At 40.6% G+C, this 27,709-nt stretch overlaps 1 protein-coding gene across 14 annotated transcripts in view; it reads right to left on the bottom strand.

Moving 5' to 3' along the window:
- The window catches only part of RBFOX1 (RNA binding fox-1 homolog 1), a 2,643,423-nt gene that overhangs the window by 196,998 nt on the left and 2,418,716 nt on the right, over window positions 1-27,709 (bottom strand). For all 14 annotated transcript variants that reach the window (XM_014574331.3, XM_014574332.3, XM_014574335.3 and 11 more), the window contains one exon: window positions 26,076-26,318. In XM_014574331.3, coding sequence (XP_014429817.2) covers window positions 26,076-26,318 — 243 coding nt within the window. The remainder of the gene's footprint in view (window positions 1-26,075; window positions 26,319-27,709) is intronic.

Raw genomic sequence — 27,709 nt, 5'->3', positions numbered from 1 at the left:
CACAATTACTATATATTTAAATAGCCTTCCCTCATTTGAATCCCAAATTCAGCACTTTAGGCTTCTCTTAAAATACAACGTTCATTTAAAATACAATATACAGTTAAATTGGGCTATGATCTCATTATGGGTCACACAATACCCATATGAAATGAATGGAAATTACATGAAATATTAAAGACCTAGGCTGTGTCTAAACTACATCCCTTTCTCAAAAAAGGGATGTAAATTAGATGCTTCAAAATTGCAAATGAAGCTGGGATTTAAATTTCCCGTGCTTCATTTGCATAATGGCAGCCACAGGTTTTTTTGAAACGCAGCTTTTCGATAGAAAAACGACAGTTTAAATGGGGATCTTTCAAAAATAAAACCCTTTTTGAAAGATCCTGTACAGGTTTTATTTTTGAAACATCCCCGTCTAAACTGCCGTTTTTCTATCGAAAAGCCGCATTTTAAAAAAAACCCACCGCTGCCATTATGCAAATGAAGCACTGGAAATTTAAATCCCAGCTTCATTTGCAATTTCGATGCGTCTAATTTACATCCCTTTTTTGAGAAAAGGGATGTAGTCTAAACACACCCCTATTGTTAGGAGCGGACAAACATCTCATTGTTAAAACTTAAAAAGCCAGCAAATAGTCCTGCAGCACCTTAGAGACTAACAAAACATGTAGATGGTATCATAAGCTCTTGTGGGCACAACCCACTTCTTTCACATGAAGTTAAGGCACCTGACTCATGAGAGCAGTGTTATATCCAGCTTTGTCACAGACTTCTTGTACAACCTTGGGCAAGTCACAAACTGTGTGTATCTTGATTCCTCATTTGCTGATATAAATTAAGCAATATCTAATATGTGCTCAAAGAAAACAGTTCTAGGAAACCCTGTAAACAAAGTACCAAATCAGATACAGATAATACCAGACTAGATTTAGGCAGCTGCATCAGACTCAGTCTGATGCCTCCCCCCACATGCTCAGTCAACAACGCCCTCCCTCCCCCCCAAAAAAAACCCCAGCCACACACTCCCCTCAGTCAAAAAACCTTCCTTTTTCATTTGAGGTTACCAATTTCCCAGGTCCCCTGCCCCGGCTTTGTACCATTCTACCAGAGTGGCTGAAAAAGACAATTTAACTGGCTACAAGGTCGTTTCTCTGGTATAGCAAATCCTCAGGAGAGGAAGAATTAGGAAACCAGGAGCAACCAAGCACCACTGGTGATGTTTGACTACTGGAATATGCCATTGGGGGCTAATGATCCAAATGGAATTTAGAGCAGTTATTTAGTTACATTCGTGCCAGATCTAGTACCTGATCAGCAACAACATTGGGGTAGGTATGGAATGCAAGTGTGACCCAAAGCCCCCCGTTCTCTATCTTAGAACACCCTAAGTGTGGACCCACTGTTATCATAGTCTAGATCCCAGACACAATGCCTTGCCCACTTTCTCTTGTAAGGGCCATAATATGGTATTTCACACGTTCGCCCACACAGTCACTATGACAATCTTTACATAGAAAAACCACAGTAAGGTTTTATAAACTTGGTAAGTCCCTTAACAGGATAATCCATTGGCACTGACAAGCTGTGGGATTATCATATACTCATGCTATACACCTCAGAAGTGTTGAAATACAGCTCTGCATTTTCCCCACTGTAGCCAGGCTAAAGGATTATAATTTGTAGCAATGGTAACTTTACCATAACAGAGATAAGGCTGAAAATAACAAGCCTCACGCCCACTCAGTACCAACACCCCACTGATAAAATGGACAGATCTTCTCTCTTAAAAACACAAGTGGGTATTCTTTCCCCACCCGAGTCACTAGGCTTACTTCAGATTGTTAATAGAACAATGACACTTTACTCAAGGGTAAGAGTAATGAACACAGCATCCCAGCCAAATTCCATCTTCAGAAATTCTACCTACCTAAGTGCCTACTAGTAGTTTCAATTACATGTGTTTTCTGTGGTCTAGTGTTACTGAGCACTGTTTAACAGATGTTCAACACAATAGAACCTGTCTCTACTGGTCTGATAACTGCCTGGAGGCTTCATTGCTGACATAAGGCATTTTCTTCCCCTATGGAGTGAGTGTATACAACTGAAGCCACTTTATGTCCATGCCTACAAGGAACAAAATCCCTCCTATCACCCCCACATCTCCTGAATGGTACAAAGTTGATTCTAATTCTTCATTGTACAAAAGTGCTCCAGTGGGTTGTAACCAGCGATGGGCCAAATTCATTTCCACATGCAGTTTCAGTGACTTTAAATACCACTCTGCCCATATAAGAGCAGAATTTAGTTCATTGCCAATGGATAACAGACTAAAGTGAAAATAAATAATAGCATGCTGTGCTGTTTTCAATGTTTAATCAAATATGCATTTATTTTCTCTCAATGTTAGAACCAAAGCAATGATTATCTTTTAAATGTAATACACAGGGGAAAACAAATGGCTTGATTTTTTAAGAAGTGCTGAGTACTGAAGACATCAGAGTACTGGAGATGCTGAGGTCACACGAAGCTTCATCAAGATATGATGAAAGGCAGCAACAGCCTAGATTGTGCTGGCTACTTCTTTTAAGAGTAACCAACATACATAATCAGTTGCTGAAATACCCAAAATCAATAGTCCAATGATGAAGAAAAGAAACAAACCTTGTATTAATAGGTTACTTTGACAGACACAGTATATCTGGGTTAAAATAAACTGGGCAAAGAGGATGCCTATAGAAGTAGTATTTACACTTGGCAAGAGTGGAAGGAGAAATTACATAGCATACAAGGCATATAAGTCTCCAAATGTAAACACCACCTGGTAAATATTCTGTAGAAGAGGCAGGAGTCCCTTTCTGGGAATTTTATGAATACTCCAAAGCAAAAATTGCAGTTGCTCTTTCAGTAATATTTCTGCCCTAAGGTGCAAGCGGAGTCAATGTTTCAGCCAAACTGGCCTTTGTTGGAACATATTTTTCCTAAGGCCAGAATGCTTAGAATGTTGAGTTTGCTATGCTCCTGTGAAGAGAAAAGTGTCACTGGAAGAGGCTGATTCTTCTAAATGTTTTTCTTTTTTTAAAAAAATGAGGAGGTAAAGAAGGCTCAGAAAATGAGGGAGCAGGCAGCTGTCTAAACCTGAGCATGCCTGGTGGCAAACACACACACACAAAAACAACAATAGCTCACACTGCATGGCACTATGAAAGCACTTTTTTTTCATTTGTATCATTTCACTCATGCTAGCTGATCTGAGCAAGCTGTGCGGTAACCTTAACTGCTCTATAGAGAAACTGGGACATTGAAGGGCTCAAACTCAAAATTGCTGATTCCTAGAAACAAATGTTCAAGAAAGATTTCTTTGCTCAACTCTCTGTGTGTGCCCATCTGTGTCCGTGCATATGTTAGAGAGCATAACTCAGTCAATTAGCATGTACTGATATTTCTTTGCAATCATATTTGGTGATCTAGCTAACCTACAAACTCTGATTAGAATGTGGTAGGCATATTTTAAAGTTACAATGTCATAATACAAGTTTATTAATATACTGTATTATATGTCACCCTGTATCATCCCTAAAGTTCAGTACAAACTATGGATGCCAATCTTTAAACAGGAAAACCTTTTAATCTTTAAACAGTTACTACAAAACATATGATTCCATAACTCATGCCTTTAAAGTACTACAGAGATCATTAAAGACTGTGTTCAGTTTTAAGTGCTTGCAGGATTTGGTCCTAAAGTTAAGATTGTTTTGTCACAGGAAAAAAAAGATCAATTTTTCATGGAACACACTGGATATCATGAGTCCTTTGTAATGGTGAGTACCAACCAATGTTTTAAGCATTCAAAATGATTGAAGAAAATGGAAGTTACTTACTGAAACTGGGGGTTCTTTGAGATGTATGGTCTCTAACTATACTCCTTATGTTGATACATACGTGTACCATGCCCCCGAGTCCAGATATTTTTCAAAGCGGGGTCCATTGACCCAACCATGTGCAGCAGTTTTCCTCATATCCACTCAGAAATCCTCTGTGAGGGTACGGCCTGTCCATCAACCATTCAATCTCTCTGGGTATGTCTACACTTCCACCCTAGTTCGAACCATGGTGGCTAATGTAGTCATTCGAACTTGCAAATGAAGCCCGGGATTAAAATATCCCTGCTTTATTTGCATGTTCCCGGGCGCCGCCATTTTTAAATGCCCGGTAGTTCGAACTCCCTGCCTGCGGCTACACGCGGCACGGGCTAGGTAGTTCGAATTAAAGCTCCTAATTCGAATTAAAGCTCCTCATTGCAGGCAGGACTACCGGGCATTTAAAAATGGTGGCGCCCGGGAACATGCAAATAGGTAGTTCGAACTCCTCAGCTCGAGGAGGAAACGTGTTTCTTACAGACAAAGCTCTTGCAGGAGGCTGTACCTGTGTCCATTAGAGTTCCTTCAGTTCTCACAAGGAGCCCCGTGGGAGGAGTCTTTTGGCAAATGCTCTTCTTGAAAGATCATGCTTAGAAGGGCACTGCTCATTGTCTGAGGCTGATTGCCTGGGTCTGGGTCCAAGCAGGGTCTCAGAGCTCCATCAGGAGCTTTTAAAGTCAGAGTTGTTGTGCCTTTCTAGTTCTGGGTAGGAAAGGTGACAAATATTGCACTCTGCAGAGATAGGTGCTTCACTCAGGCAATAGAGGCACCGCTGGTGCTCGTCACTGACAGAGAGTAACGGCCTGGAAGAAACATTATGGGATATCCACACAAGTAAAGGTTTTGCTTAATTTCAGACATTATATTGCCAAAAGTTCTCTAGTTACTTCCTTCTCCATCATTTAGTAGTTCAGTGTAATATGAAAAAAAAAGTATTTTTTACTACTTACATACAAAACATTAGCATTGCTCAAATCTGGAAAATATTCTGTGCCGACCTGCCAAAATGAAATTATGATGATCATGTTCATATGTAGATTCTAAGTAAGTCCCTGGGCCCAATCCTTCTTTCACTGGAGTCATGGAAAGTTTATCCACTAACTTTAATAACCTGGATTTTCCTAACATTTGTTTATATTAATGAAATATGTTGTGCCTTTGAACTCTTGGAATTTAAGGAAGAGTATATACCCAAGAAATGACCCAACAGTGAAAGAAATAATAGCCTACTCTGAAGTAAGATATGCAGCAATTTTATTACACATAGCAATATCATAAAAATGTCGGGGACAGGAATCAAAGACTAATGTGAGCTCTTTGGGGCAAGGACCATCTTTTTGTTAAGTGTTTCCCTAGTGTAAAAAGAGGCTTGCAGCCAGAATTCCTATATGCTTCTGCAATACAAACAATAACAATGAGTCCAAATGAAAATGCAAGGAAATTTACATAATTGCATTCTGTTAAAGGGAAAATTACAGTAATCTAACCTATTAACTTTCACACACCTTTATTACAAACATACACAATTTCTCATGTAGTTTATTCAGAGTCAAAATTAATTCATCAGAACATTTTAACTAATTTAATGTTTCTAAATTGTATTTTTGTAATAATGTGCTAGAATGCCATTGAAGTAATAATGTTCTTTGTATTATTTTCTACACCATACGCATATGCACAAAGAGCAATTCATACTTCTTTCACAGAAGTGGGCAAACTTTGGTACACAGCCACATCTGGCCAGTCGGACCTCTCAATGTCAGTGAGCCTAATACAAGAGGGAGTGTACAAAAATGCATACCTTTTGGGAAGGACAAAGTGTATATTCTCCATCCTCTTAGCAGTAAATTGGAAGGATTCAGGAGTCTTGCATAGAGATTTTATAAGCTCCAGGACAACATCATTCAATGGCAGAACCCCCTATGATAACCCTAAAGCTGCTAAAATATCCAATAGGGGAGAATTCAGAGATTTATTTGGGCTGGATACCCTACTCAGGAGCTTCTTGCATGCCCTGTAATTTTCATAGTTGTTCCCTCCACTGTCTCGTTCAGAGAGGAGGAAAAAGCCCCTGTATTAGGTACTTATTTCTCTGCCCCACAGGGGTCGCAATTGGGGGAGAAGGAATCCTGTAGCTCAGTACTGGGCACAACTCTAAAGACCAATCCCTGTATAAACAGGGATAGCACGGGCAGCTTTTTACTCTGATGTACTGGAGTAGGACTTTCCGGACCGAGGGCCCTCAATTAGCTGGAAAGCCCAGGAACTACAGAATAGCAACTTTAGTGGGATTTACTACTGCGCCAGTAGCCGCATGCTCAGGCTCATGTCAGTGATAGGGCGTAGGAATGTATGTTCCTGCGTGAGATATATGACTCTACTTCCAAATTGGAGCCTGAGGAAAACTCTTGGCAAGCAGAGCAGAATGAACTGGTGCCAGAGAATGGGGCCAGAAGAGAGGTGCTGAACCATTCTGGTTGCCTTGTCCTTCAATGGCAACTGCTTTTATGACACAGCAGTCCTTACTTCTGGTGTTGCTGCTAATTCTAGAAAGAATGAAAGGGAGAGAAGGTCTCTTGCTGCCGAAATGCCTCCAGCATTGATGGCAGAAGCAGGGCTGTCAAACACCCAGGCTTTCCTTTGGCAGGGAGTCCAATGGCACAGGACAAAAAGTCTTCCTTCCTGGCACGAGAGCCAATGGTACCATTCATTCTGATTGTGACCCATGCTAAGCCATTTTTAGACACCATCTCAAAGCCTCCCTGTCACTTGTAGACCTTGCCGTTGTAGAATAGTCCCGCTCAGTTTTTGCTTATTTGTCAGCAGCAGAGGTGGGGAGTGGTGCTAGAAGTCCCATGCCCCAGTTGGCTTCTTTGGGGCTGGAGATCCATGTCAGTGTTGGAAGTCTGGAGCCATCAGCACAGAGTCCTTCCTCAGTGCTGGGAAGGAGGAATGGTGCTGCACCTCCCTCAGGAATGCTGGGTGCTTCTCAGAGAAGTCAAAGTGCTTGGTGTCAAGTCTGCATGAGTCGGCTCAGGGGGAGAGGAGGTAGAGTGCTGTCTCCATGAGGTGTAACTTGTCTGGTGTCCTTCCCTTTTTGTTTTGGGTCTGAAGCCTCTGGAAATCCTACACTGCTCTTGCACATGTGTCTCTCTCAGACACCAAAGGCAACCAGCATTTGGGTCACTACCCAGCACTGGTTTGTGGCATACCACACAGCACTTGAACCCTTGGGTTGAAGGCATATCTTGGTTCCCAGAGAATGGCTAGCCCATTCAGTGGGGTTCACTACTGACTCTATTACTACTAATTAACTAGCAAAGCTTAACTCTACAAGTAACTATTCACAACTTTACAGAACCAATCCACTGATAGACGGTGCCTCCAGAAGCATAAGAGAGTACAGAACTTCCACAGAGATCTGGGAAAGAATCCCCATTTCCTGCTGCAGAGCTACTCTGTATCTGTTATAGCAAACTTAGCACCATGGCATCCCTTATGGATTCATATGGCGGGAGACTGAAAATGGCTGCAGTTGTTCTCCTTCCTTAACCAGCACTCAAAATGTTGTAAATGCTGGGAAGCACAGTTCTGTAGAAACTCAGAGTCTACCTTACAGTTTTAGCCTACTCCTCCATTGCATTTTTCTACATCTCAGAGCACAGGTACCTCAACAGAGAAGTGTACCAGATTTTCCTCAGTGACTGTATAATCCATGGGTGATGTTGTTATGAATGTGTGTTGTTAGCGCTCCCACATATGGAAGCTTGAGTCGACGTATCTTAAATCCCCCCTCCATGCAGTGGGAGGTCTATAGGAGCAAACACTCCCATCAGCTTCTGGTACTCCTCTCAAGGAGTAGGATTGAATTCAATCTAGTGAGTCTATGCCAGACCTGCTAAATCAAACCCCAGAAGATCGACAATGGCGGCACTGATCTTCCATGTAAGTGTAAGGGGACTGTTAGCCCCTTACTAAAACTCTGTGAGAGTTTTTGGTTTTCCAGCTCGCAGTATCAAAAGGGGAAGGGTCCATGAGACTGACAGACCCCAGAGACAATGGAAAGCAGCCAACACTCCAGCTCAGCCTGATTGATAGGTTGGACAGGCCAGTGAGGAAAGTGAGAGGCCAGGCCCCGTTCTCCCTGTGAGCTGGGATTGTTCTGGGTCTCTCTGAGCAAGGAGAGAGCTGAGAGACTGCTAAGAGCAGTGCAAGCTGTGTGCAGAAGAAGTCCTGCAGCAACAGAGCCAGACACAGACAGCCCAAGCAGTGCAAGCTGTGCTGAGGGGCAGTTTTGCAGCAACAGAGCCAGGCAAACACAGACCCAAGGAGTGCAAACCCTGTGTTGAACAGCAAAGACTGACAGTGCTCAGAGAAGCCAAAAGGGACAGAGAAGCAACGCAAGGAGCTGGAGACTGACAAGGCAGCACAGCTTACAGCTAGGTGTGGTGAGCAGCTGGGACCAGCAAAGTGAGGGGAGAGGCTCTGGGCAGTGAGATATCACCAGCCAAGAGGCCCAGCAGGCCAGACTGGGAGAGGGGTCTGGCCACTTAGAGCTTGAGGCTGTGTGGTCACTGCCAGCGCAAGCGTGTCCAGCCTGCAGCCCCCCTGAAGCACATCCAGGGCCTCTAAGGGGCCTATAAGGAAGAGACTGTGAACTGTCCTTACACTCTGCAGACTGCTGTTTTGATGTCCCCGTGCTACAGAGCAGGACTGTGTGTTCTCATTTAACCATTCTCCTTTTTTTCTTATTCTTTTCTCTTTAATCAGTTGATGTTTAATAAATTGTATTTGCTTTGAACCTTATGAAATGATCACTGGGCCAAGAAAGCATGCAGTGTAAAGAGAGCACCTCGGAGTGGGGACACCCTAACTCCTGCCCCTAGTGACTGCAAGGTCAGGGATTAAGCCCAGGTTGGGCCCAGCCTTGTTGGGGTTTCGAGGACTCTGCTACTCAGGAGAGTGGAGGGGGAGCCCTCAGGATCAGGGAAGCCGTGGAGTAAAGGAAGTGGGAGCGGGGACTCAGATCCTTTCGCTGGTCCATTTCACCAGGGTGGTATAGAAGCCAGGAAAGTTCCCCACAATAGCAGGACCATTCCCCCACTTACATAGGGTACACATGCCCTCAGATACAGAAAAAAAAATCCCAACAATTTATGAGCTAGGATGGTAAGAGATAGAGGAAGAAACCTAAAAGGAATAACTTGATTGCAGGTTCATGGGAAAGGATGGGTACAGGAAAGAGAATTATATATATATGAAATCAAAAGATAGAGGGGGGAAATTAAAGAGGTAGGCAGATAAATACAAGGAAATAAAGGAGCATGGTAAAACAAAAAACAGAAATGAAACAAAAGGACACGGTGAAGTAAAAGAGAAGCCCTGCTGTTTAAAAAAAAAAAAAAAAAACAAGAGAAAGGGAAAATACACACAAGGCCTCTGACACCTATGACAGAATAACAGAAAGGAGGCATCATTTGTGCACAGTTTTTAAACATATATGGGAATTGTATTTCCCATAATTTAGTTATATCTCATTAACACACATTTCTGATAAGAGTTATTAAAGAAATGCACGTACTTACCATGTAAGAACATGGTAATCATAGTGCAACTAAGTATTCGATATCTATCAGGTGAGCAAAAACAGCTGTTGTATATAACTATGCCTCATACCATGACTGCCAAGGTCAAGATGCCCTTTTAAGACCCGAGACTCTTTGTGGAACTAATGACTCCTCAGATACCAAACCAAGAGAACCTCTATTCTATATGGTCCAATTAAACCGGTTTAATAAAAATAGAAGAGGGTTTTTTCTTTTCCCTTGGGAGAAGAACAATGCACACATTTAGGCATAAGTAGCCTACTTAAATGTGTATTTTAATAAATCAGGTCTTGCATCTGTAAAATATTAAATTGTTTTAGGCAGGGAACAAGAAACCCTGTTGAAAACTTTAAAGCTGATGAGAAAGAAGAGGGCAAATGTGGGGGGATTCAGGGCACTGATGGTAAAGTCAATTTCAAAAGTGCTGCTTTTAAAATAATTTAAGTATGTTCCTTTATCTCTATTATTACTGTATTACATTGACTAATACCATTCTGCCTGTGCACAAGGGAATACAAAAACGTAAAATACAAAAGAACACTCTCCTTCCAGCTCCGGTTATGTCCATATTAAACTTTGATCATTATAAACCCACTGGAGGATTAGAAACATTAATGCACTTGTCCCCTTCCCTCCTACACGCTATAAAAAGGTAACTAATCTGTAATTACAGAACCAGCTGTGCATGGTTTCATTACTGAAGCCCAGATACTATTGTCTTGGAGTTGGGATGGAATTCCTGGTTATGAGAGAATGTCCAAATTCGAGCAAGGAAGCAGAAGCCCACCCCAGACCTCCTCTGCTTGCTGCACAGATCTAGACATGCAGAGCAGGCTTTCCACATTAACATTATTTAAATACACTGTAAATCCTCAATTTATAGCAAGTTTCATACCCAGAGTACGATTAAGCACATGTTATTAGTTAAAGGCACTATGTTTCAGCAGCCATACGCAGAACACCCCTTTAATTCTCTCACCATCTGAAATTTCTCCAAATTATCAGAACTGCTGAGCACTTTCACCTCCCAGTGAGCATTCAGATAAACCACAGATCTCAAAAAAAAAAAAAAAAGCGCCAAATACGACGCAACATCTTTACTGGAGCACCTTCTCTTACTCCCCAATCGAATTCAGTACCAAAAAAACTACAGCATCTAGCTGGCACTAGAAGACATGCCAGAGAAATGACAATTTTCTTCTCCACTTGTTTTTGTCTGTTGCGTCATCTAGGATCTGGCATATCATTGCTAATATGCAGCAAGTGAGATACACCCACAAATTTCCAACAGTATGTATTCCTGAGGCCAGCCAGGAAGTAACTTCAAGTCAACTGACTTTTGCCTTATCAGTATTGCTGGGGAGGTAAAGGAAAATGGTTGAATTAAGTGACTCTCCCTAGCTTATCACAAGAAAGGACATGTCATCCAAGAAAAAAAAAGAGGAAGTGTGCCATACATCGGCTGAACATATAATTAGTGCTTGTGACGGGGCAAAGAGGCCCGGCACTGAAGGGCTGGGAGTAGCCCAGGCCCAGCTGGCTGAAAGAGCCCCACCCCTCCAGCCCTGCTGGGCCTGCTCCCAGCAGAGCCAGAGTATAAAGCCCGATAGAGCCCTGCAGGAGGGGAGGCAACTGGAGGGTAGAAGGACACAGGCGGCAACCCAGGTGTTCCTGCAGCAGTGGACGCCAGAGAGAGGGCCAGCATCAGACTCCGGGAGTGAAGCCAGCAGCCAACCCCGCCTGAGGGACTAGACCACCTACAACCCCAGCACCAGCCCCGGTAAGGACCGACGCCAAGGCAGACAGACTATAGAGGTGCCGGGGTGGTAGGAAGCAGCCCAGGACAAGGGATTGCTATCATAGCTCGGTGTGTATCGGCTGTATTCCCCACTGAGCAATCAGGAGCAATAGTCACTGCCTACAGGGCCCTGGGCTGGAACCCGGGTCCCCCTACCACTCCTTTCCGCACCCTGGGCAAGCAACCCCAGCCAGGAGAGGCTTTTCCCGGGGCTAGACCTCAGGTACTATATATGCCCTGATAGAGGGGCCTGGACTATATATTGGAACTGTTAGCACCGTATATGCCCCGATCGAGAGGCCAGGACTGGGGCAACGGGACCTTAGAAGGGGGGGGGCACACCCCACACCAGGGGTGTACCCCCCGACAGTGCTAAACAAAAGAATGAGAAAAGAGGAGGGGCGCTATTCTGTCGACAGTTATTGTCAGGCTTGACATACTCAACATTCCTAACATGCTTTTGTCAAAATCTATATCTAAAAGGTGTCATGTTGCTGTCATATACAAAGTGATAACATGCTGGTCCTCAAAATCATTGTGTGATGTATGTACAATAAACCCTCAATGGACTTTATAGATATGTGCTGCAAATGTACTAACATGTATTTCCAAATCAGTGCTTAAGCCATGCCTGTTCCAGACAAAGGAACATGCTTCCACCTAACTGAATGTGTCTCCAATCTAAATTAGGCAACGTATGGACAAAGGCAAAGAAATTCATATACTCTAGAAACAGAAAACAGAACCACCAGGGTTGGAGCTCACAACCGAAAGACCTTTTGAATCAATGTATTTTATGGCATTTACCTTCCAACAGTAGAGAGAAGCTTAAGTCTGGGATATCGAATGTCAAGTGATTGGCAAGTGAATTAACTGTATTTTAGAAGTATATAGAGTGAGGTCTTTGATGAAAGCCTGTAACATACTGCTGGTGAACATCATTGTGAAATGTATGCATTAACATTACATGAGGAATTTTGAATACCCACTGATATTATTCTTTAACATCTGTGACCAATAAAAAATTGAGAATTATGGAATCAAAACAGAGGAAACCCCATGTATGCATGAACCAGAAGATGGACAGAAATTCTTCAGGGTGGGAAGATCACCAGGGCTGTGTCTAGACTACATGCCTCTGTCGTCAGAGGCATGTAGATTAGACACATAGGCAAAGGCAAATGAAGCTGCGATTTAAATGATCACAGCTTCATTTAAATTTATGTGGCTGCCGCGCTGAGCCGACAAACAGCTGATTAGCTGTTTGTCTGCTCAGCGCGCTAGTCTGGATGCTCCCCTGCCGACATCAAAGCCCTTTGTCGGCAGCCCCGTTATTCCTTGTGGGATGAGGTTTACCGGGACTGTTGACAAAGGGCTTTGATGTCGGCAGGGGAGCATCCAGACTAGCGCGCTGAGCGGACAAACAGCTGATCAGCTGTTTGTCGGCTCAGCGCGGCAGCCATGTAAATTTAAATGAAGCCGCGATCATTTAAATCGCGGCTTCATTTGCCTTTGCCAAAACAACAAATCTACATGGCTCCGTCGACGGAGCCATGTAGTTTAGACGTACCCCAGGTGTGGTGTGTGTCTGCTTCCTATCTCTTGTAACAGGGCTTGTGAACTTTGGGAGCTAGAAACAGAAACAGAAAGCCAGTTTGATTCCAGTGAAGCTCTTGGAATCACAGAACATTGGATTCTTCAACCAAGAGGGTTGCAGTCTCTAGAAACTGAGTAAAGGTGAGAAATCTAACTTGCACAAGTTACGTTTTAGTCTTAGAAGGATTTTTTATTTTGTTTGCTTGTATCCCTTTCTATCTTTATACCGTATAGCTGGTATCACTTACTCCTATGGCCTTTTGATAAATAGCTGTTTTACTTTTCCTATCGACTAATTCAGTGCTGTGACTGAAATAAGAGTGTTAATTAATGAGCTGCTGTGTATTGTCTCTTTAAAGGAGCAACAATTCTAATATCTTTTGAAAGTATTCAATGGGAGGGGAGTGGGCTGGCCATTCCAGTGAGACATCTCAGGGGAACTTGGGAACTGGAGGTTTGCTGGGGTTTTTTACCTGGAAGATGAGGGTTGAACTGGCAGAGTTTGCTGGCAAGGTAGACCGAAGCTAGTGCTTCAGAAAGCTGTCACCCAGTTTAGTAGTAGCAAAATCTCAGTTGCTAAGGCTGAGAGAGATAACATGGTAACACTCAAATCTGAGAACCTTAGCAGTTTGTTGGGAGGAGGCATGAAAAAGCAGGGGACAGACAGAAATTGGAGGGGAGGGATATGGGAAGTGTAATCAAGTGAAAAGACTTTTTTTTAAATAGTATGTGGGGGAAAATTTGCAAGATATCATAAGATGAGTCATGATACTAACCTCTCCCCACCCATCTGCAGCCATGTAGTGGAGTAACCAAAGTCTGCTGTGCAATCCTGAGCAACCGATTTCAAGTTTACAAAAATGAAGCATAAACAGCTGCAAAAAGGTTGTCTCTAGGTAGTCGGTATTTCCTCAGCTTTTGGCTACAGGCTCCCTTGGCTTCCTGACCACTCTGTTGAACAGTTGGCCTCTCACAGTTGGCAATGATCTAGGATGTTCCAGGGCTTACCTGGCCTAAAAGGCCACAAATATTATCCTCTGAATCCAGCCAGTACACAAAGTACTATTGCTTCTCAGATTACATTGCAATTATAAGTGTTGTTGCCATGAAAAATTGTCCACTTTTGATTAAATAACTACCACTTGCATGGAAAGCATCATTAGTGGAGTTGTGTGGGCTACTCCTATATAGTGAAAATGGCAACTAATTTTCACACACCCCCCACCAAAAAAAGATAAGGATCAATTTTAATTAATTTTATACTGTGAAGAAGAGATGCAGATGGTCAATAAAATTTTAAGAGTACGGTAATTAGCTATTTCACTTTAACAAAGTTCTCTTTGAAACCTGTGCTTTGTTTATTCAGCAGTATATAGTACTTGAAGGTTTTTTCCTGAGACATCAGAACCCTACGCATGGGAAAGAATTTGGATGCCACAGTTACTTAGACCGCAGCAAGAAGAAAAAGTCAATGAAATGTGAAAAGAATTGTGAATGATCAAAGGAAAACATAAGGAGTAAGGAACATCTGAAATCAAGTATTGCTAACTCTTTCACCACTGAGCCAGGGAACACCCTTAAAATTGTTTAATTGGCTCATTTTATTTGGGAGATCAGAACTGATTCTGGGTTGACAAGAGGGATGAAGTAACTTTTTCAGGATAAGATGCTGTTAAGTAAGTATGCTCCTATCTGATAGATAAAAGAGTTTGCTTAATATAATGGGAAAGTCCTTAAACTTTTTTTAAGATGAAAGTTAATTTATTTAGATCATTCTGAACTGGTAGCACCAACCAGCATACCAATCTAAAAGTTTTACCTGTATCATAATGATCATTAAAAGGGCTTTCCAATTATGTTAAGCCAACTTGATTGTGATAACACAATTGAAAGAGGCAATTTCTCTGTCCATCAACACATAGTATAAGTGATAAAGCCTCATTTATTTTGGCCACTAACATCACTAATGTGGTCTTGTCAACACCAGACATTCAAAAATCAGAAGATTGACTTTAAAAATCATCGTATTTTATGAATTGTCAACATGAAGGCTTTTTATTTGTTTTCTAGTTTTGATCACATTGGCAATCTTTTTTCCATATCGTAAGGATGAGTTCAGAGTACGTCATGCAGCTAGATGGACCGTCCATCAAGCTGGTACATCAATATGTATATCTTGGAAAAGCGTTACAGATGAACAATGAGTTGGGCCCAGAGTTGAGGAGGAGAAGGTCGGGTTGGATTGCCTTTGGGAATCTGTGCAGTGTTTTTGCTGATTCCAAACTTTCCACCACCAGAGAAGCCCATCTCTTTAACACTAGTATCCTCCCAGTAATGCTGTATGGCTGTGAAAACCGGAATATAACACTTACAGAAGAATCAAATCTGCAAACCACCTAAAGAGCAATGGAAAGACATTTGGTGGGTGTAAGTACACTACCATTGGCAATCTGCGTGCAAGAAGCAGTGTCAACGATATCATCCAAGTTATGTATGATCAGAAAAGGAAATGGGCAGCCAAGTAGCCAGACAGAGACAAGAGATGGACGGTGCATATACTCTAATGGTATCCATGAGACGTGAAAAGAACAAGAAGAATGTCTCCAGCATTTTTGGTGGATCCTTTATGGATGATTTCTAGAAGGACATGGATGAGAACCGTGAAAAACAGGATGACATGGAAAAGTTGTGATCTGCATTGGTGGCTGGACTTCACGCATCGATAGAATCACGGATATTCCAAGCAAGTCTAAGAGCTAGAAATTAACTGAAAAAGAGCAGGCAGAGATAAAACCAGACATTTTTTTCCCTGTAATCAATGTGATAGAAGAGCTTAGGCACAGAGGGCATGTCTAGACTGCATCCCTCTGTCAGCAGAGGGATGCAGATAGGCAGGTCAACATTGCAAATGAGGCAGGGATTTAAATATCCCGTGCCTAATTTGCATAAAAATGGCCACCTCATTTTGACGATTCAGCACTTTGTCTGCAAAAAAGAGGCAGTCTAGAGGGAGATCTGTTGAGAAAGAAAGCCTTTTTCGACAGATCCTGTAAACCTCCTTGCAGGAGGCATAAGGGATCTGTCAAAAAAGGCTTTCTTTCTCGACAGATCTACCTCTAGACTGCCTCTTTTTGCAGACAAAGTGCTGAATCGTCAAAATGAGGTGGCCATTTTTATGCAAATTAGGCATGGGATATTTAAATCCCTGCCTCATTTGCAGTGTCGACCTGCCTATCTGCATCCCTCTGCTGACAGAGGGATGCAGTCTAGACATACCCTAAGGCTGTGTCTAGACTGGCCAGTTTTTCCAGAAAATCAGCCGCTTTTCCGGAAAAACTTGCAGCTGTCTACACTGGCCACTTGAATTTCCACAAAAGCACTGACTTCCTACTGTAAGAAATCAGTGCTTCCTTGCGGAAATACTGTGCTGCTCCCGTTCAGGCAAAAGTCCTTTTGCGCAAAAGTTTAATTGCCACACAGAGGCTACGTCTACACTGGCCCCTTTTCCGGAAGGGGCATGTAAATTTCATGAGTCGTAGTAGGGAAATGCGCGGGGGATTTAAATATCCCCCGCGGCATTTAAATAAAAATGTCCGCCGCTTTTTTCCGGCTTTTAAAAAAGCCGGAAAAGAGCGTCTACACTGGCCCCGATCGTCCGGAAAAAGTGCCCTTTTCCGGAGGATCTTATTCCTACTTCAAAGTAAGGGCCCTTTTTCCGGAGGATCGGGGCCAGTGTAGACGCTCTTTTCCGGATTTTTTAAAAGCCGGAAAAAAGCGGCGGACATTTTTATTTAAATGCCGCGGGGGATATTTAAATCCCCCGCGCATTTCCCTACTACGACTCATGAAATTTAAATGCCCCTTCCGGAAAAGGGGCCAGTGTAGACGTAGCCAAGAGAGTATAACTGCCACACAGCCCATTTATTAAGATGAATGCATCACAGTGAAGATGTATTACAAATAACACAATGTAAAAGTACCTACATGCATACTAATTTTCTTACCAAAGATCGTCCTCTTATTCTAATAATGGCTCTGGAAAACTGAAGCTGCTGTTAGCTCCAATCAATCTCATCTATGAACCTGAGAGTTACTCTTTTTTACAGTTTGGGCCTCTGATCCTGTCCTTGTGCAACAGGTGATCGACAGTGTGGTTTCTCCTTGGGGTGCAGCTTCATTTTGGGTAATTTGAATTCTCCTCCTCCCTGGTATTTCCTTGGAAACCCACATAGCTAAAAGTTTAATCTTTTCTAGCCCTTTGTTTTGAGAGATCTCTGAAGCTCCTGACACTACGCAGGACTGACATTAGTTCTGACACCCCCTTTTAAAAATCCTACTAATATATAAATATTAGCATTTTAATACAATGAACTCCTAAGATACTGAACTTTAATTTGATAAGACTTATCTTAATTCAATAAGGTTTGTCTAGGATACTGCAGAAAAACATCATATCTGTCACAGTGGGAAACTCTGACTAGAGAATACAGGAAAAGGTCTAAGGCTGTCTGGTGTTCTGTAGGCTTTTATAATTACTAGTGAGCTATTAAAAGCATTATATATTTGGACTAACTAAGAGTCTGAGCCGATCTTCCTCACACAGGTAAACTCTCCAGTGACGCCACTGAGAATCTTGCTTTCATAAAAACTTCACACTGAGCTTCAGAAAGTCAAGCCAGGGAGGTTTGGTTTTATTTTTTCAGTCTGCTGTTGTAAAATTGCATCCTCACAAGTATGGCAACATGTGCTGATACTTCCAATCATACTGGGAGTGAGGTATTAGAGTTATTCTTTAGCATAAGCAAGGAAATATACATGGCAACTTCATACAAAGTTTACATACAGTGTTCTCAGCAAGGAAGCCCCTTCGAAATAAAAAATATAGTATCATCCCAAACTACTTCAATGGCTTTCCCTACTATCATGATATTATGCTATTCGTTTGTGATGGCATTTTTGATCATTCCACTGTTTGATAGGTGAGGATTTGACTGACTTGTGTTCTTTCGTGGTTAAAAAACACTTGGAAGGTTGAAACAGACAGGCTTCAGAATATTTTGTCTAAGTTGCAGCTGGGCCTAGATAGAATACATAACAGGATTCAACCAATCTGTCCTATGGTACAACAGACACTGACAGTAAAATATGATTTAAATGAAATAAACATTGTTATAACAGCTGTCAAAGTGTTATGTATCCAGTATGCTGGTGGCTAAGAAGTGTGGACATGGACAACTACATGTGGAATTTAGATAGAAATGCCAAAATGACACTTTGCTTAAATGTAGAATACGTTGATAGTAGATATAAAACAATTCAATCAATTTTTCCATCACCAGGAAAATCAAATCTCTAAGATTCAGCTTCATTCTAGAAACCGAAGTGTTCATGTGTGATGTAGAATTGTTTTTCCCCATAGGGAAGCACAGTCCTCTGAACAGTCCTTTTCAGAGAAGCAGGAGACACAACACTTACGTTCTGCTCTAATTTTGCTGCTCCATATGTCTTCCAAACAGAGTTACGAGAAAACAAATGTGAGTCACTATTGTCTTACTTTTAATTCTGCCTATCCTTAGTCCAGAAGAGGGGGCATAAACTCAGCAGCTATGTTCAAGATGTGCTGCCAGTAAGATAATGGGCTAGCATTGGAAGCAGAATAAAGATATATCCATCCAGTGAAAATTTGGCCCAACTCCAACTACAAATATACTCCTGTAGCTCAAAGTAAAACACTGTGGGTATGTCTACACTACCATCCTAGTTCAAACTAGGGTGGTAATGTAGGCAACCGGAATTGCAAATGAAGCCCGAGATTTGAATTTCCCGGGCTTCATTTGCATAAAGCCGGGCGCCGCCATTTTTAAATGTCCGCTAGTGCGGACTCCGTGCTGCGCGGCTACACACGGCACGGACTAGGTAGTTCGGATTAGGCTTCCTAGTCCGAACTACCGTTACTCCTCGTTTCACGACTGAAATCCCGGGCTTCATTTGCAACTCCGGTTGCCTATATTACCACCCTAGTTCGAACTAGGATGGTAGTGTAGACATATCCTGTTTGACTTCTAAAAAGCCACCTATCCTTTCCTTTTTCTAGTGGCCTTTTACCATGGGTTTGCCATTAACTCACAAATAGGCAAAGCTGAAGGCTGAAGGACTAGATTACAGTCCCAATTTCCTCTCCATGTGTCTGCTTCCACAACATTCATGCCTACTGTGAGAACACACATGGCTTGTCTCACAGAAGTAGCAAGGGACATCCCAATTTGAGCAGCAGATTGCTTTCTGGTGACTAGGCCACGGAGTCTCCCGGGATGGGGGATGGGATGGATTCTCTCAGGAGATGAACAGACAAAAAAGAAATGAACCCCTCTCTCTTCTCCCCCCCCCCCCACACACAGAAGAAATAAAACAAAAACCCACAGAAAATAAAACCGGGCAGGGTGCTAGCAATCTACCTATTTAATTCACTCCTTTATCTCTATTTAGCTCAAGTAATACCACAGAAGATTTATCTTACCTACAATTTTAAAAACACAATATGAATCCCACCACTAAACCATAGCTGTCTGACATCGCCACTGCCACAAATGAGCAATACATACTGAGAATTGAATCAATCTCTCTCAATCCCTCATTCACCCCCAAAAGTTCATTGCCTTTCCCTAATTCCTGCTCAGATATACGAGTTTTGTAATGTGCCTGGTAGATCAACAAGTATGAACTATTTAAAACAAACAGGGGGGAATGGAACCTCTGAGGTTTGGAAACAACTGATCCAGGCAGATCTGAAAGCAAAGCAAAAACCTTACAAACTGAAGGTACAAACTCTATGATTGCTTCACCCACCAATGAAATACAGCCACCTCTGGGGTGAAATAGGGTAAGTGTAACAGCACACAGTACTATACAGAACATCAGTTTAGGTCAAAAGGGGAAAATAACATATCCAACTGAGACAGCAGGAATTAAGTAGCAAAAATGCAATTACCTAAGTTGAAATCTAGCCATAGGACTGAAGTTAATATTCTCTCTCTTGTGAAAAGTGCCATGTCATCTTTAGTAATCACGGGTGGTCTGGACCTCTGCATTACATCTCATCTTGAAATTCTAGCAGCATGCTATCCCCTAATACCATGCTGAGTATTGATTCTGGACTGATGCAGAGGGAAGAGTGCCATGCTCTGAATCACCAACACTACTTCCTGCAGCACCTGCCTTTTCCCTGGAGGTCCCCTATCCAACTACAGATCCAATCAGACACTGCTTAGCTTGTGAAATCTGATGAGATCACAGGCCAAGGTAAAATGGTTGTAGAATGACATCTTGGTTTCACTAATGCAGAATCAAATTAATTTACAGCAATGAGCGCTCTCTCTCTCTCTCTCTCTCTCTTTCTCTCACAGAACAAAAACATCTTCACGCTTCCCTCGCTGTGGTATATATTTCTACTGAGACACTTCACATAGCTGGAATGGGAAATGCTGCAGAACTCCAATAAACATAACAAATGTGAGCAGCAAATGATTTTACTGCTGCCCATGCAGGCATCACACATGCAGAATTATATACCCTCAGATGTGAGAGCATAATTCCCACTGAAGACAATCCAAGACATGCAAACGGACCCGAGAGCAGTGTTTGGCCCAGCAAATATGACCCACCGAGTGTGATGTGTCTCTCCAAGGATAAAATTTGTTTGACCATTTAAACAAAACCAAAAAAAATGGATTGAGTGGCTGATCTGGGCCTCCACCAGCATCCCCAACATCCATGCAACTCTTTTTAGCATGCTTACATAAACCCTAGTTGATCTGGCTTGCTCCAAGCTGAGGTATAGAGATCCACTCTGGTAGCTGTATTCCTCTGCCTAAACTGCAACCTTTAATCCAGGCAGCTGTTAATTGGCCAGATGATCCGAGATAGATGGGTCATTTACCTATCTATTAACCCCTTTCCTGCTCCCACGGCATGGGGTCTATATACCCAATCATATGGGGAAGTATACTTTTTGTCCCAATCCTGTGACCTTTACTCCCATGAACAGTCCCCACTAAAGCTAATAGGACTATGCCCAGTAAAGATTAAGCTCCCTGAAATGAGCTGAACTTCTGAATTACAAGCAAGAAGACTATGACAATCTGAATGGCCCTGCTTACCTCTGAAAAATGTGCTGAATTTCTCTCAGGAAATTATTATTTCTTTGCTATCAGGGAATCTGAGCTGAGAATCCAAGAGGGATTCCCATTGTGTTAAATCTTACTGGCAACCTGAAAAAAATATATAAAATTATAACCATGTGTAAGGAAAACAGCATCCCTGTCTGTCAAGGTAGCTCTGATCAACTCATCAACAAGGACAGTTTGGGTGAGTCTACACAGCAGGGCTTAACTAGAAATAAGATATGCAAATGGAACTACGTCAATTGCGTAGCTTATTTTGAAATAGCTTATTTCAAAATTGGGAGCAACTACACAGCACTTATTTCAAAACAGAGCACTCTTCCTCCAACTTCCCTTACTCCTCATACAATGAGGGTTACAGGAGTTAGAGTAAGAAATCCTCCAGCTTGATTGTATTTTGACATTATTTCGAAATATATGCCTGCTGTGTAGATGCAGACTACGTTATTTCGAAATAACGCTTTCAAAAGCTGTCAAGACTAGTTTAGGAATCAGCCAGTGAAGGAAAATCAACAGTGCATCACTATCTGGGTTCAGTGAATGAAAATCCAAGAAGTCAAAAATATGAGGAGGTGGGGTATAATATTTAAACACTATAAAATACAAGAGAAAAAGGAGAGGAGGAAAGGATCCATTAATGTAAAACTTATGGCAAAAGAAAACTGTATTTTTATAAAAGAAAAAAAAAACTCATTCACCTTGAGTGTAGCATTTGTCTGAATCTAAAAGATACAGGAAATGTTCCATTTCTCCTTAGGCAGGCTTCACTGATGTAGTCACTTACACCAATTCAAAGCAAATTTAAACCGCTACCATTCTGGCTTGATAGCAATTTATACTCACTTTGCAACCAGTGTAAATGACTGTGCAGGGAACAGGGCAACAGCAAACACAGCCCCTAGACTTTACTCAGTAATGGACCAATCCTTCAAACTTACTGCTGCACTAGTGCTTAGTATCACGTATATGAAAATTTCCAATCTGGAGTAAAACTGATGGGTGACATCCTGGCTCCACTGAAGTCAATGGGAATGTTGCCACTGACTTCAATGGAGCCAAGGATGTCACCCAATTTCCTGATAAAATGACTCAAAAGAAATTGCCCTGTCTTACATCAAATATGAATGGTGTAAACATCTTTGTGACTAGCCAATCTAGTAATTTTTAAATGTCTCATTTTACACATTGCACATTACGCAACTGAACATTGGCGAGATACCTACACATACGTGAAAGCTGACAAAAACTCCAGTGGTTCCCAGATTACTCCTGAAAGCTAGAAAGTCCAGAAATTCACGGCTCCAAGATTTGGCTTGTAGTCAAGTTACCTTTTCCTTCCTATGTGAAGATCACTTTCAGATAAAATTTTGGCAAAGTAGTATTAATTGGTAACATTACATTTTCTGATTACAGAAAACAACCGTGACCTATTAGACATCAATCTAAAAATGATGTATATAGGTGGATCTTAAAGCCATCAGAAACCCTACTGAAATCACGGGGGTTCTTTTTGGGTGCAACATTCCACCTCCAGGCATCTTTTTGCATGAGATTTATACTGTTTTAATAAGTATGATGGAAAGCCATAAAATGCTAACAATTTATAAGGTAGACCGTAATAGTTTTTAGAAGCTCATACACATAAGCTTGGAGAAAAGACCTGACTGGAAATGTAAGGAAAGATTTTTAGCAGTTCAATACTGAGGCTATCTTGGCGAGTGGAGAGCCTTGGAGAATTCACTTCTTGCAAATCTCTATTTCTAATATATCAAGTATAAAAAGTCACATTGTGTCAATAGATCACAGCTTTGACTCTCCAAATTTTTGGATGTTATTGTTTTTACAGGTTTCTAAATGAAATCTGGATTACACTAAAATGATATTATTGGTAACAAACCAAGTTGGATGGGGGGAGGTAGAATTCCAAATAAATCTTTCCATATCTAATTCCTAAGATCCTATGTAAGTACAACAAAACAATTCATATTAAATAGCATGTGTATTAAGTATTAAATGGCCAGATGTGACATAGTGAAAAAGAAACAGTAACTACAATGTACTTCAGTTCACCTTTTTCCAGAGAGATATCGCACCAGCAACGTTGACTGTTACCTATCTGAAAGGTAATGTATTTCAGAAAAGATGAGTTAGCTCTTCAAAAAGACTAAGTCAAAAGCAAAGAAGTTAAAATACTGACCCTCAATAAAGTGAAGTAGGGAATCAGAAGGGTTAAGAAGAACAGAGAAACAAATAGCCAAAGACGCAAAAAGGCATTTTAAAAAATTCTATTATGGTTTCACAAGGAGGAAACTTGCAAAGGAATAACTGCATCTGCTGGAGCACCAAGGATTCAAGGGTAATTGAGGAAGAAAATCTCAAACTAAATGATTTCTTTTCATCACACTATCACAGAAGATGTTAAGAAAATACCTACTCTAGTTTTGTTCTCTTAAACATTTTATAAGTAAGGGTTATTTCGAAAGAAGGGTTTTCTTTTGAAATAACCGTGTCTAGACTGCGTTTCTTTTTTCGAAATAGGGTATTTTGAAATAGCGCCCCGACGTGATTATGCAAATGAGGCACAGAAAATTCAAATCCGCGCTTCATTTGCAATTTCGTTCGTCTGCATTTGCATTCCTCTCTTGAAAGAGGAATGCAATGTAGACGTACCCTTTCATACTAAAAATGAGATTGTCAGACTGAAGTGACACTACATGAGGCAGTCAAACACGCTTAAAAAGAAACAGTTCTCCAGGGGCAAACTCCTGGCCCCGATGAAGTCAATAGGCCTTTTGCCAGAGACTTCATTATAGCCAGGATTCCCCCCTAGCACTGAATGGTATGAAACCAAGAGTTCCAAGGAAATAAATGTGAAGGAACAGAGCTGGGTGTCACTGTGATCAGCCCTACATGTAGTAGTGATCAAAACTACAAACAAAATCCTATGCTATTTAATGAAGGGGATCAAAATAACAGAGACCATATATTATTATATAAACAGCTTAGTGAAGAAGTGAATAAAAGGTCACATTACAGAGGTATATAAATAAATTAAACTTTTCCCCTGATTTTAGGGTAAGAAAACATTTAAGGAAATTAAAAGCCATTCAACTTAAAGTGTAACAGGAAACTTTATATGAACTCTAAAACCAGAAGTAAGTACCACAACACCTTTGAGTCCTGAGGTTTAGTATGATTCATAAAGGAACTAGACATTAATGAGAACATCCACAGTTTTAATAAACAGAACAACCTTTTTTGTTTGGAAAAGACATAGCTCCTAATAATTTGAAATATATTACAAAAATATTAATACAACATGGCTTCCTACTGAGAGGGTTGAAAAGAAAGTTCTCATATGAACAGGTTTTCACAATTGTCAATGACAATGTTTCTTATATCTTTCTGGGAAGCATGTGATATTGGTGAATGTCAGAAAGAACACAGCAGTGAACTAGGTAGACCACCAGTCTGCTGTGTTACAGTAAGTCCTCTGTTCCTGGATATAGTTTGTAGCGTGTAATACACCCTGTGCATTCTCATTCCAAATTGTATTATTTTTCATTCTCACTTAAATTTTATATTATGATAGAAGTAACGTGGCATTCTGCTTAAATACTCTCAGAACAACCCATTGATTGGTCACTATGTAATGCATGAAGGCACACAGGAAGAATATCAGTGGCACACTTTTAGAGAATCTCTGTTGGATGATGCAGAGAAGCATTGGTTTCAATTTCTCAATAAGACATTTTTTTCCATCTTCCACTCCAGGGAAGTGTAGCAGCTTCAGCTATTATGGAAGGATAAAATGTTTTGAGTTAGTTAAAGGAACTGCACTCTTCACACACACAAAAATGGGGCAAAAAATTCAAGCTTTCTTTGTCAGATGCCAGGGAGAGCCCTCAAACCTGGACCTTAGTAAGTCGATGCTATAATGTTTGAATTTCAGCCAATATTTTAAAAAAATGAATTGTGATTTAGACAGTTTTGATTTTTAGTTGTTCAACTAGGGACACTTTTAAATGCCTGATTTTTGGACAGTGTGAGCCCAACATCAGATATTGTTCATTCCTATACTTAGATCTACTAGTTTTTAGAACTTACACATTGGGGTTTTTTAAGTTAATTTCAAGAAAAGCAGAAAAATTTGAATAAGGGATTCCTTTTTAATCATCCAGGTTTCCACAACCTTTTTATGAAACTATTCACAATTAAAAATTGTTCTATTAATGTTTTATGTTAGCATTTAAGTCCATCATTTATTTGAATATTATTATTTGGAATAGTCACAATTTGTAAGTTGTTGTTTGCATTCACTATGGTAGCAAAGTCACATGGTGTTATTTCTGTTCTGTTGCTTGATGATTTCCAAACCCACAGAGAGCTTTCAAGATGGCTGCATAAACACTTCTGTTGCAGATGTTCATAATGTTGCAAATAATCATTAGTATTTGCATGAAAAAGATATATTTGCACAAGTATTTGCAACGCTCTCCTTTCTCTAAACATTCTTGAGAATAGTTTCACTCAAATATATTCTTGTGAAAAGTTAATAGGAAGGAATCATGCTGAATAATAGTTAAACTGTTTACTAAACTATTTACTGTTTTCCTTCATATTAATAATTACCAATACATTTTGCTCAGCTCTAAATGGGTTAAATCTTTTAACATAATTTAAATATGTGTTTTGTATATAACTTTCCATGTTTCAATATTCAAAAAGAAAACAAATGCCAGCAGATATGCTCAGCCCTCTGGCTTGATGAGAGGGATCACAAGTGGAAGAATAGCATCCTCTAAGTTCAAAGAAAAAAGACTGAACCTATTTTGGATGCTATATTGTTGAATAATCATCAAGAACATTCAAGATAAAACCATTTGCTGCAACATAAAAAAAAAAGAGATTTGTCAATGCACATTTTTGTACCATGAGATATTCACCTTCAAAAATAAGTGAAACTGGAACTTACTGTGGCTGTGCCGGAGACAGTTTGTGCATTTGTGTCAGCTGCACTCTGTTCGGTGTGTGTCTGAGCAGGAGGGTACATGTTTAACGTGTGCTCTGGAACTGTGGTCTGGCCTGTGTAGTCTGGAGCTGGATGAGGGTGTGGGGCTGTGTATTCTGCCGGGATCCCATTCTGAGGTGGAGCGAACTGGGCTGAGGCATAAGGCTGCGCCATAGTGTCAGGAGGTGCTGTAGCTTCCTGATTACCCTGTAAATTAAAAGAGAGAGAAAAAAGGGTAGAGTCAGAGAAAATAATTTAGAAAATGGAAAGGATATTCTCCAAGATTTCTAAATGGCTATTTGTTTCCCCTGGAGAGCACATCCTATCTTATTTAATTCCCTCCTCTGCCACTCCCTATTACAAACTGGTTTTTGTATGTGGGTTTTTCTTTTATGTGATTATGAACACCAGGTAAAATTACATGAACTGAACCCCCTGGTGTATACACAGTTAAAGGAACAACTACTTTAGTTAAAACATTAAATGTAGCTAATATGTTTTTACTAAAACCAGCATCGTTATGAAGGCAAAGTTATTGTAAACAGTTCCACCTATTCCAAAAGTTACAAAACACTGATGGTATTGAAAGAGGCCCAGTATATTTATCACATACTTCATTCTTCCTCATGCTTTTCTAGTTTCCTGAAAAAATGCAGTCAACCTCAAATCTAAATCAGAGTGTGAAAATAGATGATCCACTGTCCTCCCAGTTTAAAAATATTTGTACAGAATGCTGCTCTCTCAAGATGTTCCACTGTCCTCCCAGTTTAAAAATATTTGTACAAAATGCAGCTCTCTCTGTTTTAATGTGTAATCTAATAAGCAAAAGTTCATCCTTACAGCTGCAAAGCACAAATGCGATATAATGATTAGATTCAAGCTTAGAATCTCAAAATAAAAAATATGTGGAAAGAAATGCATCAGTTCAAAATCAATTTGAGAAAAACATTAAAAATTTTTTACACTGTAATGTGTAAAAAATAGGAGTAAGAGCTTAAAATGTCTTTATTTTGATGGTAATCATTTTACATGTACATATTACAAATAAAACTTTAAATTTAAAAGGCCAAATGGCAGTATCTATATCATGTATGGACAATTAGCTCCAACTTTAGCTTTGATATAATTATATTGTTGCAAGCAGATGCCAACACATCAAAGATATTTGATGTAACTGTCCACAACAGTCTCTGGCTGAATGGCTGACCAAACTGAATATATGATGACATGAAAAAAATATCTTCTTACAAAACATGCTTGTGAATGTATTTAAGCGAGGCCTAAATCATGATGCTACAGAGAACAGTGTCAGGAGACATCAGTACAGATACAGTATCATCACTGAAAGAAACTGGGGATGGCTACACATATTCCAAAGCCTCAGCTCAATTTCAGGGACTAAACAAAAAACAAATAAATAAGAAAATAAACAAACCCAAAGAATTGTTTTGGCTAACTGAGCTCAATTTCTAAACAAAACATCATCTCAAAATAAAAAATCTAAACAATTTATTTGAAAAACTGCTTTTTTTATTTTTGGGGGGTTGATAAACCTATTTCTTGAATTTGTGAAAGTTATGGTGCATCAAAAACAAATT

Source organism: Pelodiscus sinensis, chromosome 16, assembly GCF_049634645.1.
Source record: "Pelodiscus sinensis isolate JC-2024 chromosome 16, ASM4963464v1, whole genome shotgun sequence".
Taxonomy (NCBI): Eukaryota; Metazoa; Chordata; order Testudines; family Trionychidae; genus Pelodiscus; species Pelodiscus sinensis.
The sequence above is the reverse complement of the archived record's forward strand: the minus strand, read 5'-3'. Positions and strand labels throughout refer to the sequence as shown.